Source organism: Penaeus vannamei, unplaced genomic scaffold (genome assembly GCF_042767895.1).
Source record: "Penaeus vannamei isolate JL-2024 unplaced genomic scaffold, ASM4276789v1 unanchor1009, whole genome shotgun sequence".
Classification (NCBI taxonomy): Eukaryota; Metazoa; Arthropoda; class Malacostraca; order Decapoda; family Penaeidae; genus Penaeus; species Penaeus vannamei.
The window spans coordinates 1-15,000 of NW_027214013.1; the positions used below are offsets into that span (position 1 = coordinate 1).

Genomic DNA, 15,000 nt, shown 5'->3' on the forward strand with positions numbered 1-15,000 from the left:
TCTCCTTGGTTTATCTGACGATGGCATTTTACTGTCAGTACTTGATGATGATGAAGGTGGTGACTTTTTTGTGGCAGCTAATGCCTTCTGTGCAGCCAACCTTTGAGGGACAGGAATCTGCAGAATCTGTTCAGTTACTTTTTGTGATGTGTCAGGTAATTTTACACTAGCCTGGGCTCGAGGATGTGCAGCTGGAACACGAAAAAATCCATCATCTTGAGCCTTTTGAGACGGAAGATCCTTTTTACTGTGCTCTGCAATAATTTGTATGTCTCTTGGAGGTGATGAGACAGTAACAACACTACCAACTGATAATCTTGAAGACTCTGCTGTTGAAAACATGGAAGTGCGGCGAGATGAATTTGATGAAGATGAACTTTTGTCTCCGTAATAACCCGAAGAAGAATATGTAGTGCGGGATATGCTACTCACATCAGATATCCTACTGCTTCGACTTCCACCACTCCCACTCCCAGACTCCGATGCAGGCTTGAAGTGCAATTTAGAAATAGTTATAGCTTCCAGATCACCAACGTCATGGACAATTGTGACATATATTGTATCTCTTGTAACAGGATGAATGTATTCTATAACTTCTGCTGGGTCTAGCTGTCGATTGATTTTAAATCCTGCTCTTTGCAGCTCTTCAACCGAGTGAATTCTTTCCAAATCAGGAAGAAGTTCTGTGTCTGGAGTGCTTGCCCTCCTTCCTGGTGAAGCACTTTGATCTGGTGATTTGACAGCTCCTGACTGCTCTGATGAGGAATTATGTGACTTTGAGGTCTCAACACCAGACAGGATTCCAGCTTGCTCTTTATCAATGTAACTACTTCCATCACCCGAGATGTTAAGGCTAACTCCCTGGCTGGTGTTTGGAGTGGAGGTCTTTCTGGATTCTGCCTTGACATTAGATGCTCGCGACACTGTTTTCCCTGGCTGCTCCGACTCTGCTGTGGGACGAAGCTTTTTTCTTTTGCGCTTGAGTTGTCCTTCATCTTCACTATCAGTTTCTTCTGCTAAAACTTGCTGTGATCCACTTAACTGACTAGAACTAAGAGCAGATTCTTTGTTACCCGAGCCAAAAAGAGTGGCACTCTGAGAGAGTTTGCGTTGTGGTTGACTTGTAACTGGGGTGGAATGTGAAGAACGTGTAGGCTGTAAACTGGAAACTGGGGTAGACTGATTGGAATCTCCCGTCATACTGCACTCGATTATGGATTTTTCAGTCTCTTTAATGGGCCCTTCTTCTATTGGTGATGTTCCTAGACTTTCAAATGATGCACTAGCTGCACTTGTAATCTTCTCTACTGTCTCTTGGGTTTGCTTCTCATCTTCCATCCTCTTCTTTTCTTTTTCTGCTCTTTCCTGGGCTACTTTGGTTGCCTTTGTAAATACTGACTCACTCTCCTCTGCTACCTCATAATCTTGGGAGGCTGGAGTAAATATTTCAGGCATCTTAAGCCTTGCTGTTTCCACTTTTTGTGAAATATCCATGGATGAAGCCACTTGACTTCCTTCATCAACTTTCTCAGCTGTTTTCTGTGACTCAGACTTTTCTTTACTTCCCTCCTCTTCATTATCTTTTTCCTTTGGAGACATTTCCCCCCTACTATCAGAATCTTTTTCCTTTTCTCTTGTAGAAGAAGAAATTGGTAATGATATGAGAGGATCAATGTTTGGCTGTGAAATGGCCATGGGCTGACAAATTCCCTCGAGCTGGGTAGCTGGCATGCTACCTACTAGTGTTTCAGGAGCATGCTGACTACTCTCACTGCTGCTTGAAGACAAGGTGTCATGGCACTGAAGATGTTCTGATTCTGTCATTGACAGTAAACTTTGTGACTGGCTTTCTGCTTCTTCAGTTAGGATATGGCCCTCAGAAAATCTTTGTCCTGCTTGTGCGTACTCTGACTCATGATCAGCACCAGATAACATGAGGCTGAAGTCTTGGGATCCTATATCTTGTTCAAGAGAGCTCTTGCCTTTAGATTTTTCATATAAAACTTCTATACTACGATCCTTATCATCCAGAATTTCAATATCGCTATCTTCACACTCACTATCAGATGTAGCTTTTAATGCAGTGTCTCCTTTCTTAGTTTCGTCACTAACTTTCTGAGAGTCACTGCTTTCTGCCTCTGTATCAACTGGTTGTCTCACTGGAAGATCTTTTTCTTGCTCACTTTCTTCTTCTTCTGTATCTACAGGTAGCTGTCTCAGGGGATCTTCCCTCTCTGTACACATCTGTAATTCTTCAGAACTAAAGGTAATTCGTTTTGCAGCTGCCAAGAGATGGGTTGGTTTTACAACTCTTGGTGGGGGCTTCTGTTGCTTTGGACTGATTTCCACGTCTTTCCTGGTTAATGTTGTGTAGTCTACAATTACTCTGTCTTCACCAGAGTCACTGCTTCCCTCATCCATTCGTCTTTGCTTTAAAGGAATTTGTGAGTGTTCCGTCTCTGACGAAGGATCTTCCAGTTCTGCCCTTTTCCTTTTTGTGGGTGATGTAGATGTAGCTGGCTGCGATGATCCAAGGGACAGAGATGCAGATGGAGTGCCTGAGAGGAACCTAGAGAATATGACAATACACAATCAATGGCCACATTCTCTCATGACATAGATGGTTAATATGTAAAATATCTTTAACAATAATAAAACAAGTAACTGATAGAGCAAAAAGTATTCGACAATCCAAATCTACTAATTCACTCTTATCATTCTGAATCTCAAAAACTAAAATCACATAATCAAAAATGATAAACTAACTGTATCTTTCAAACTCTACACTTACTTCTCTGGAGGTGGAGGAACATCCTCCTCTTCCTCTTCCTCTCCCTGTGACAGCTGGAGGATCGGCATAGATGTGGCCGGAGTTAGTGTCAATCCTGACACTTCTGCTTTTTGTAGAAAACAACCATGTAAGTCCATACAGTAGAAAAAAGAAATTAAACAACCATAATACAGATGATACACCTAGAAATGTACACCAACAACCGAAACTGAGAGTATTAAAATCTTAGTTAAGTCTCAGTTTCTTGATTTGTATATCAATTTAATTATGAATATATCAAACTATTTCCACAAATCACTTCACAATAATCATGCTGTCTCTCTGTGCCGATACAAGAGTACCTAAAATGTCCACGAGTACTACATAATTACCTCTTGGCTGGGCAACTTCCTGAGAAGCAACTTCTTGACTAGCAAACATATCCCCTTGTGAACCAATTTCAACACCACCTAGCACAGATAAGCAAAGATTAAGTAACTTAAGAATATTAGGTCTAATGCTTGCTTGCTTGTTGGAAAGACAAAAAAAGGACACATCTGAAAACATTTTTACCCATAAGATCATGCCTGTTGTAATTGATCCCACTTATATTCAAGTTCATGCTTTCAGTATGACTTTCTTACATTGATGACTGATTAAAATCCTTCTTTATAAAAAAATGTATATGCCATTCAAATACTTAATCTATCTGTCAACCTAATCATAAGTATCTGCTTCCATATAGCAAATTCATTAACAGAATGAACTGAGAAAGAAAAAGGAAGTAATGATAATCCAATAAGTCTATCATTGAATAATATATATATATATATATATCTCACAGTCCTTATCCTAGGAAGAGGAGGAGGAGGAGGAGGAGGAGGGAGAGGGAGGAGGAGAAGGAAGAGGAGGAAGGAGGAGGAGGAAGGAGGAGGTGGAGGAAGGAGGAGGAGGAGAAGGAAGAGGAGGAGGAGAAGAAGAAGAGAGAGAGAGAAAAAAAAAAATTAATATGATCAAGGAAATTAAAACCTAGTGTACTAACCAGTTGCAACGTCTATTTCCATCTCTTCTGGGTCCTCATGTTTGCTCTTCTCTTCTCCAGCACTTGTGGTCTGCAGCCTATGGGAAAAATAAAAACATAGTCACTGTTTGCAGACACTTGAGAGTATCGATGATTATACAAGTTACCCAGTAACGACGGATGTCCCACATAAAAAACATCCAGTGTGACCCTCTATCGGGGCTCATGCTCCACACAGCAGCAGGCTGCGGCCGGCGTGCGGGCAGAGTCCAGGCCAGCCCCACGCACCAATTTTGTAGCCACCCTGAATCTTTTATTTTCGGCTTCAAAATATACCAGCGGTAATGGGTTTACAATTACCATAGAAAATAAACTAATTCACTTAAATTATCATTTTTCTGATTTATCATGGTTATTTCAGCTGATCATCCACTAAAAGTTCACAAAATAACAGACATTAAAAAGGATAATAAGAAAAATGTTATGAAGTTCCAAATGCATAATCTTAACATGCACAGTGTGCAAAAATACCAAATCAATAAATAATTAGCATCCTCCCCTTGACACAATGGTGTTCTGGGTTCTCCCCCCTTTTATTTTTTTTTGTTCCCGGTCCAAATCCAGGAGTGGGTCATAAAATAGAATCAATTCCTGATCTAACCAATCTATTGGCTATTTCATCTACTTTCTATTTTTTTATCTTCTCAGGTATGCCACCATTTTGCAGTCTGTTCCCTCTTTTACACACCTTCAGAAATAAATCATGACCAATGAAGCATAGTAACACACCTATTCCCACTCCAGCTACTGATGGATATTCATACTGTAACTCACCAACAAATGTACTGACTAACAGAGATACTCAAGAGGCCTGTGTTCCTAGGACATCAAGGTACAGATTAAATGTAAACTAAGTTTTGCTGTGTCATGGTCTTAACACAGGTTAATCTACTTACCATAGTATCAAAAATTGGCAAGTAGCATTTTCCCCAGTTCACATCCTGCTCGTTAAGTAATTCAAGCACAACATTAGGCACCTTACAGCTTTTAGCCTTATTTCATACATAAATCTTTTGAAATATTGAAGATTTCCCTTCATTGTAAGTGGTTGCATCTAATAGTGACACCAAACAAATAATGTTATGATCAAAGAAAGATGAGATCCATCGAATAAGCCAATATCTCATTATGCAGTGCCACCCTTAATTTAGGCCGAGCTGTGCCATGGCATCATACTTGATGCCAACTGTGAATAAATGGTTACATGTATGATTTTCAGACATACACAGGCCAATACAAGACATGCTGCCAGCTGCTATAAGGGCCCTTATTTTGAGGCATCTCACTTGTTCAGAAAAGGGTACATGCTGTATACTAGCTGGTACAGCTCATATGCCCGTATCCAATTCCTCCAATTCAGGCACAGCCTTAACACTGCAAGGTTAAATGAAGATGTTTATGCTATAGGACTTGGAGGCATCAAGAGGTTGAAGCTACATGGACACCACCTAGCAAGCTGTGCTTTCAGTACCTAGACAAAATACTCAGTGATACTTTCATCTGTCTACAACAGCAAGATGGTCACAATGGTAAGCACAACCAGACAATGCATCATCAAGTACAGCATGGGGATAAAAGGGGTAGAGGTGAGCAACCAGCACATTCTGTTACTTTTCACACCTTGAAAGACTGTTACATGAAACTGGAATATCTTGTATTTTGGCTGATGGCCAGGGAGATGGGAATGACTCGCCACAAATGCACAAAGCTCCTAAAGGGGGATTAGACTCAGTAGGCTCTTGCATTATTTCCAACTGAAAACTTGTATGGAATTTACCATCAGTGAGCTATGAGTGTAGACACTATTTCTATCCTCAGGATTCTATTCCTAACCACTATGACAGGCAACAAAGGGTGTATTACCAAGAATTGATTATGAAAATATCAAAAAAATGTGTACAGAGTTGAAGACTACCTTGAGAGATGATATGGAGTCTGTGTAAACTAAACAGTCCATTGTCATCTTGATATAGCATATCAAATGACAAATAACCCTTTGAAAATGTCAAAAAAGAGAAAAAGAAAGATATTATAATATTGCAGAGGGGAGGCATTGAGTCTTGACATAGCACAAGATGGTTCTTGTTAGCTTGACCTACAAGCCATACACCTGGGAGAGTTGCCATTCAAATTTGCTTAATGCCCAGATTTTGGGCCGCGCATGGGCAGCGAGGCAAATGCATACATAAATTTATGATAAATATAAATGATTGATTACTTACAAAATTATAATAAATAAGTATTCCATCAATTACATGTCTTATAATCACCTATTTTTGTAAAGGTTTCTCCTTTTCTTTCATACACAAGGAGTAACATTTAAACTTTGATAATTTCATGCCTCCTGGCATGGCTGAGCTTCTAGTTTGTACATACAAAAGTACATCATTTTTTTAAATGAAAAGAGATAACTATTTCAACCTAGATTTTCAACAGTTCAGTGACTAACTGACATAGGAGCACAAGACATGTCTTCCCTGTGTTTGGTAAAAGATGAAAATTGTGGTTGGGGTCGGGGACAAGCTGAAGAATTGCATTTTATAGGGTTTAGCAGAAAGAAGGCAAAACTTACCCCTCGCTTGAATCACTAGATGGTTCGTGGCTGCTCTCCTCGTCCTCTTCCTTCGCTTCTTTCCCATTCTTGTCGTCGTTCCCTCCGCCATCCCCTCCCCCTTCTCCACCTCCCCCACCATCGCCTCCTCCTCCTCCCTCGCCACTATAGCCTTCTTGACTCCCTCCACCCCCGTTGTCCCCCGCTTCTTCCAATTTCTTTTCTTCCTTTTTACTCTGATCTTTGGTATTACTTTCTTCCCCATTACTCCCTCTGGTGAAGCCAGAAACACCTGAAAAAAAGAATCAACATTTTACTCCTGTGAATTTGGTATATTTTGGATAGTGTGTTTACTGGAACAAGGATAAAAAAGAAAGATAAAAAGAAAGATAGAAAGAAAGAAAGAAAGAAAAAAACACCTCACAGAGTAAGTGGCATGAAACTAAGAGGTAATGAACAATCCATCAAATCTACCTTCTTAATGTAAGTGAGCAGTCTTTTTTATAAATAATACAGCTTCAATGACAGCCACAATCAAGAGGAGCATATCATTCAATAATATCTAAGATACTACTAAAAATAAAAACAAACTAACAAATGATATACAGTGTAATAACATCAATTCTTACATCTTAGATTTACATATCCAAAAAACTTAATTCTCCAGATCTTGCAAACACATTTCTTTTTTTCTTCTGTTACCATTTAATAAGTAGAAAAAACTGTCATTGCATATTTAACAACTGGTAGAAAAAGGACTTTTCCTGCCTTAGCTATTTGGTTTTAGGTAATTTACACATCCTACTAAAGGACCCTGTGGTCAAAGAATACTGGTGAAAGTTTTTTTAAACCTTGAACAACAGAATCAACAAATCTGGCTACCCATCAAGGATAAGTCTTCTTTAACCATGGAATAAAAAAAAACTTTGCAGCATGTCAGATCCCTGAAGACAAGTCTAGTTACAGCTATCAAGCTTAACTTACCTGCTTCTTTGTCGTTTTCCAAGGAATAACAGCTGTGATGACTTGCACTCTGCCCATTGAAATTTTCACTTCCAAGTCGATCCTCTTTCTCATCTTCCCCATCATCTTTCCCCTTCAGGAAGTTATTGTTATCTGGCGACTGACCATTTTCTTGAGCTGGTGTGGAAGGGAACTGCGAGTCCCACTCCAGGGCTAGGAAGGGGAGACCCTCACTCTCTGGGTCTTCTGGCAGCCCTAGGGAGAGTGTGTGTGGCTTCCGACGGCCTGGCAAAAAATACACAAGCTTAAAACTAAATACCAGAAAACAGAGACAGAGGAAAAAGAGAGAAAATAGAACAGAGGAAAAGGATGATAAAATGCAATATCCTGTTATCTAGAGTAAAATATTCATATCTGAAGAAAGAATATTATCTAAGTACATTCAAATATGTCATCTCTTTTCCACCAACTACAGCATGGACTACTATAAAGATCCCTACACAAGACCTTACATTTCTAATGAGAATAGCCTTAACCCGTAGCCGACGGGTGGCACATACGTACATGCCATGGCTGCTGAGGAGCAAAACACGGATGGCATCGTATCATGCCCATTCCCGCACCACTGGCTCGCCAATACTAGCGGCTTCATTTATATGCTAAAGATTTTAGGCAATGGCACCTATAATGAAGGTAAAACCTTCAAATTTCAATACTTTTATAAATTATAGCAAAATAAAAGCTTTTAGGTGCTAAATGTCACTCGCAAACTTCCGATCAAGCCGGGTGCAAACAGGGGAAACTGCCAATGTGCGCCAACAATCCTATTCTTACGTCCACTTGCCAAACATTTTTACCTGTCAGCACTAGGTTAAGCACACCATACTCACATCCTTTAAAAAACATATACCACAGAAAAAAACTTTAGGCAGACACACACACATGTCAGGCAGACATTTGTGAACATACAGCACTTCAGAAAATTGGACGGATTTCAAATCCTTAAAAACAATGTCACAGAAACAACCGTAAACACCTCTTGAAGTTCTTCATGTAGCACAGACAAGACTACCGCAATCACAGCCTTGAAAGACATCAACAACACTCTTGGGACTGACCCAGAACACAAAACACTTTTACTCGACAAACACTTCCAATCTGTTTTCATACATGAAGATGCAAATACATGCCACACAACCCTTACCCTCCAATCCCTCGGTTGACATATTGACTAACAGCATTCAAAAACTGCTGAAAACATTGGGCTCAAAGCTACTGGACTAGACAAAATCCCTGCCTTAATCCTGAAGTCCTGCACCCCTGTCCTTGTTACTATGTTATAATATATTTTCAACTAATCGCTCATCTCAACCATCCTACTTGTGGACTGTCTTTGTGCAAATATGATCCCCTTTTCCACGACAGTGATCACACAGATCTGACTAATTATTGCATCGTCTCCCTTACATCGATCGGTTCCAAATTTTTGAACATATAACATACAGACACATCAAGAACCATACAAACACATACTACATCCTTACAGACACACAACACGATTTTCAGCCCAATCAATCATGTGAGACACAACTAATCACAACCCATCATGACACTGCCCAACAACTAGACTGATGTGACGCAAAACAATTTGATGCCATACTGACTCGACTTGGCCAAAGCCTTCAACAAAGTCCCTCACAAACAAATTGACACCTAAAGTACAGTACTACAGGATCACAGGACCAATTCTTCATGGGATCACTACTTTTCTGACATTTAAGACCTAATGGATCCTGTTTGATGGTGCATTTTCTGACTGTTCCCGTCTCTTCTCCATACTGCAAGGCACTATTCCTTCTTTTCCTTCTGTACATTAACAACCTTCTGCTATTCACACCTTTTATTTCAACCAATTAACACTGAAGATGAGCGTAGACTCCTCCATGACATAGAAACCCTTTAACAGTGGGAACGGTCATGGCAAATGGCCTTCTGACCAGACAAATGCAAACTACTCCATGTCACCAGACCACATACACCATTACAATACACCTACACTCTATAAAACCAGCAACTGACACCTACAACATCCTACAAATACCTTGGCGTACACCTCACTAACAATCTCACCTTTAACACGCACAATGCCTTCATGATGACCAAGCACACAGAACACTGGGGTTCCTAATAAAAAACCTACATAATTGTACACCATCCATCAACACAGCTTACAACACAAATGTATGCACAAGAGTATTGTACTGCTGTATGGGACTCCTAGACAGGTCAACACTAGGACAGTCAGGTTTATTATATGCAATTACATGCTTACACCTGATATACCCATTCACATAAAAAAACAGATAATCATGTACCTGCTCAAGACACGAAGACAAGCACACAGACTTACAATAATAATAAGTTCCTTACATACCACAAACAATACCGATTCTAACAAGCACTCATACTTCCCGTTTACCACACCCGACTGGAACAGCCTACCACAACACTTCATCAAAACAAGAATACTTCAAACTTTCACTGACAACAGCCAAACAAGCACCTTCACAAACACAAACATTACCCTTTATGCCTTAATCCTTTGCCCTATCCCCAGCAACCAATCATACAAGTTTGATATGCGCATGCCTGGGCCTTAGGCATTAACCCATTGGATCTAGTTGTGTCACAGAAATCACTGTCAAAAATATGGGCAGTAGGTTATGTAAGTAGCCGGTATTCCAGGCATGCAGTGCATAGGCCAGGACCGCATGAACACTCATGAGCAGTGACAAGACTCTGTTCCAACACTTTGCAAAGTTATTTTGCGTAAACCCTTTTTTAGTTCCTCTGCCATTTTCCAATGTCCATATTTGTCTTTTGATTTGCTTTATCCGGATGGTAATAGCTTATTTTCCTTGCACAGACTTCATATCATCTCTCTATGGAGTAAATAACTCAGTGCAAGAAAGAAAGAAATATAGAAAAAAAGAAGAAAAAAGGAACATTTTGTTTTTTTGTAAAACATATCTCTTTTTTCTCAATTTACAATTTTTCACAACACAACTTGCACCAGAGGTCACAGTGGCCAGGAATATGGTGCACAGCATGGAAATGGCGTCTTTCCTGCAGCTGGCACTCTTACAGCCGTGGCTTACACGCCTTACATTCCACTTTCGTTTATTGATGGGAATAATTCTAAAGCCCCTTTCTAAGCACTAATCGAGTCTAATCACACTCTAAGAGATTTGTGCATTCATGCTGTGTCTTTTTCGTCACCCTCATGATGGCAAGTTTGCATCACCCATCCATCAACCCATCATTTAGATCTTTATTTTTAATAGTAAAAGTATCAATATTACTGATGTTATCAATGTTATTTTCACAAATTTCAGTGAAGATTTTATCATCATCTATGACTTCTTGCATTCTTGTAGCCCATTTTGTAATGCAAGGAAAACCTCACTAGGCCAAATAAAAGGAAAGGATAGCACAACTTTGAAATTATATTGAAAAATACCTAAACAAAATTAAAACAAAAAACAGACTCCTCCATGGGGCATCATATTTTCTTTGGCTGAGAGAATAAAAAGCCCTTGAATATCTCTATGCAATTACCCTATTTCTTACCGCTAACTAAATCATTATGGGATTTTATTCTATTTTTTTTTGTCTACAAGTGTAGGCTATTTTGCCAGCTGACAAGACTACATGACAAAGGATTAAAATGTAAATTGCTTTTCCTTGTCTTTGTGTATATCATATTATTTGCTTCATATACATGATTTTAGCATACTGTTCACATTACTATCATTATGATAAAGGTATCATTGATCCCTTCAGGTACTTTTAAATAAAAAATAACATTGTTTTTTCCTATTGGCTTGCCTGCGTTTATTGTCACTGCATCAGTTGAAAAGGCGGGTGAAGCTATTTGTTTTTATTTTTTTTTTATTTCTTTTTTTTAAATACAGCAATAAAAATGTAGGAGATGGCTCAATTAATGTTTGACAATTAGTCAAAAATGGCCTCCAAACTTTACTTATTATTCCCAAAGGAGAATAATCTTCAACAGAGGAAAATTAACATAAAAATAAATTTAAGACATTACTTGCGTGTAATTATATCTGTGAATAGAAAATAGCCGTAAAATATAAGAAACAACTAAATCAGCATTTGATAATCAATAAAAACAGTCTTCCAAGTTTTTTCAAACATATTCAACCAGAATTATCTTTACATATGTCTATGATTCAGGTAAGTTTTAGGACAGGTGTGGAAGTGTCCTACACACATAAGGACTGTATTTTAAAACTACAATGCAAATTTACTCAAATTTGAAGATAATTCTGCATCGAATAGGATAGAAAAAACTTGGAAGACCCTTTTGATTGATTGTCATATATTAATTTAGTTGTTTCTTATATTTTATAACTATATTCTATCCACAAACGTAAGGACTGTCTTAGATTTGTTTTTCAGTAAATTTTCCTCTGTTGAAGATCATTTTGCTTTGAAAATAATAAGAAAAGCTTCGAGGCCCCTTTTCATGAATTATCAAACATTAGTTAAGGCGTTTCCTAAGTTTTTATTACTGTATTTTATCAAAAAAACATAAATAGTGTTGCCTGCCTTTTCAATTGATGCAATGACAATAAACACAGGCATACCACATCATATTTGAATATGATAAATATGTACTATTACCGTTGTGATATCAGTAAGATTTATTGCCATATTTAGCATAACTTGCTATTACAATATATTATCAAAATAGGGTCTATAATGATTTACATGCTAATACTATTACCAGCATTACCTTTGAGATGTGGCATCAATGCAAATCAGATATAAAAATAAGTTCTATTTCACAAAAAGCAATACAACCTTAACTATAAGATACACCTTTTTAACCTACTGGATCCAAGTGACATCAGTCATCATGAAAAACCTATATGCCACCTTGAAAAATCAAAAATTCAGTTGAAGGGTCAGGGTGATGGGAATGACTTGTTATGAGTGTGAAATGCTCTTGTAGAAAGATTGGATTCAGTGGGCATTTAGAAAAGGGCTCTAGTATTATTTCCACTACCAAACAAGGGTACCAGCTCCAGGGAGAATAATATTTTCATGCTCAAGTTCCTAATTCTACCTACCGTGACCAGTGGTGCAGGGTGTGTTACAGAATATTGAATAATACAAAAATAATATAAAATGACAAAAAGAACAAAACGTTACATATTGCATTTGTCACTGCACAGAATTATAGACTGTCAAGACAGATATGAATCTGTGAATATGTCTAGCACTACTAGAGGACTTGTGGAACTCACTATTTCACAAATAGGTGTAATATAATGAAAGCAGGGAGAGAAAGGCATATCTATAATAATTTTTTAAAATGTCACTCATGCCAAAACACAATTATGTAAACAAAACCACATAATCATTAACTTTAATTCAAAGTACAGTTTCTCTGCTGTTCATTTGTACACTGATTAACCAGCTCATGGACAAGAGAATCTGGATGCATACATATTATCAGGTTTTTGATGTGATAAAGCACTTGTGTAACCACCCCATTATTTTACTTCAAACTGGATTGTAATTCTGGGCATATAAAAGAATAATCAGCAACTTTCACTTAATGTTTCTCAATAACTGCAAATTGGCTCACTTCAACAGTAACGGAATAACAAATCACTGAATTTGTAGTATTACTACTAATAAAAACTGAGCATATGCTTGATGAAGGTGGGCTATACCTCAGAATAACTCACTTAACCTGCTTATTATGTTTCACACTTTCAGTACTCTGTCTTCCATCACTGATATAGGTGTATTGGTAATTGGGACTTTTTTATTTTGATGTCTTCTAGGCCAGCAAATAACACATATAGCTGTGTTTAACAATGTTCCTATGAATGCTAGATGTAACCCATTCTTACTATGAATAAGAGTCAAATGTCCTGAGGCATGCAACAAAAGAAAAAAAGAAAAAAACGCCAAATACCAGGTGGTACAGAAACCTGCCAAGGCAATCTAAGCCTATTGTAGGTGGCCTCTATTATTGCAATGACTGTAAATGGTAGGAGAACTTATGTTTGTGATGCTATTCCTAGAATGTTATTTGAGTAATAGATTACATCATAATTATACATATGCAATATATATATCATCTATAGTACCATAGGTTTTTCTTTTGGGAAAACTTGGCATTAGAACATTAGTGTCTGATTCACTCAATGTTGTAACAACTGGCCCTGTTTTCTACATGTCACTAAAGCTGTTACTTACAAGTTTGTTATGATTACCTTACAATATGAACTACATTCCTTTGGTTGTCGTGAACTCAGTGGGTGGGAACCCGTGGCATGAGCTGAATGGGTCTTACTGTGTATGAAAACTGTGAACTCTATCCGATCAATTACTTTGCCTTTCACAAAGGCAGCACATGGAACAAGCCAGCACTCTCTAACTCTCAAGGGTGATTCTGGTGGCCCAGCACTGTTCCACCCTGAATGTAGCTTTTACATCCAGTCTCTTAACCTGTAAGCTGTGTAAACAGTGTGTAACTACGACTTATATCATATGATATGAAGGCTATTTTAAAACTTGGTGGCCTATATTTCGCTCCCATATTTATCTTGAAATAATGTTTGGTAACACAAGCAACTTTACTACTCCAATGTACCTGAACTAAGGTAAATAATTAACTAATACTTGGTTTTGCTATACTTTCCATGCAATCTTTCATCTTATAACAGTAAAAATTCATCTTAGACCATAGAAAAATAATTTTGAGAATTTTTTCTTTATGCAGATAATTGCACACTGCGGGTATGACAACAAGAACCCAACTGCACAGTTTATGGTGTAAGGTTGTGGCCCAATTGAACTATTTTCAGCTTAGAAGATATCAAAAGAGCACCAGCATCCACAAAAGTAGCTCCTCTAAGATCAAGTTGGATTATATTTCTTAGTTTAAGACTATTCTAGATTCAGATATAATACTAATTTATTCTTTTTTTAATAAGAGATTTTTTTTTGTCTCCTATAAAGTTCTATTTGGTACATCTATTCCACTAGCTGATAAATTGACTAATATGTTCATTACAATATAGTCATCTTAACCCACTAACGCTGGTATATTTTGAAGCCAAAAATAAAAGTTTCTGGATGGCTATAAAATTTGCACTTGGGGCTGGCCCGGACACTGACCACGGCTGGCCACGGACTGTTGCTGAGTCTGAGAGCAAGCCCCGATACAGCGTTACACTGGTGGGATGTCCAGCAATTTTTATTTTTTGACGGGTGTCTCATATGTAGGATACCCATCATAAATGGGTTAAAAAAAAGTGAAATATGTTTTTTCTTTTCTTTTCTTTTCTTCATACATGGGACATTTTTCTCCTATTTGGCATATCTATTTCATAAGGTTCAATATAATAATATTACACTATTACAAAATTGACATAAGCTGATCAAATGAATACTAAGAAAATTGCAATAAAGTAAAAATGTAAAATTGTGTATTACAAATTGAGCTCACAGTGTCCTGCACACAAAGTTTATGTGGTAAAAATATATGCTATTGATCTAATGGAATCAAAATGTTATATTAAAAAAATCCCA

General features: G+C 37.8%; 1 protein-coding gene across 1 annotated transcript in view; it reads right to left on the reverse strand.

Annotated features, from left to right (window-relative positions):
• Positions 1–3: 3 nt before the first annotated feature.
• The window catches only part of LOC138861135 (uncharacterized), a gene marked incomplete at both ends in the record, with an annotated part of 20,942 nt that continues 5,945 nt past the window's right edge, over positions 4–15,000 (reverse strand). The window contains 6 exon segments of the mRNA XM_070119987.1: positions 4–2,569; positions 2,792–2,894; positions 3,163–3,240; positions 3,813–3,889; positions 6,424–6,694; positions 7,387–7,650. Of these exon segments, the coding sequence (XP_069976088.1) occupies positions 4–2,569; positions 2,792–2,894; positions 3,163–3,240; positions 3,813–3,889; positions 6,424–6,694; positions 7,387–7,650 (3,359 nt within the window).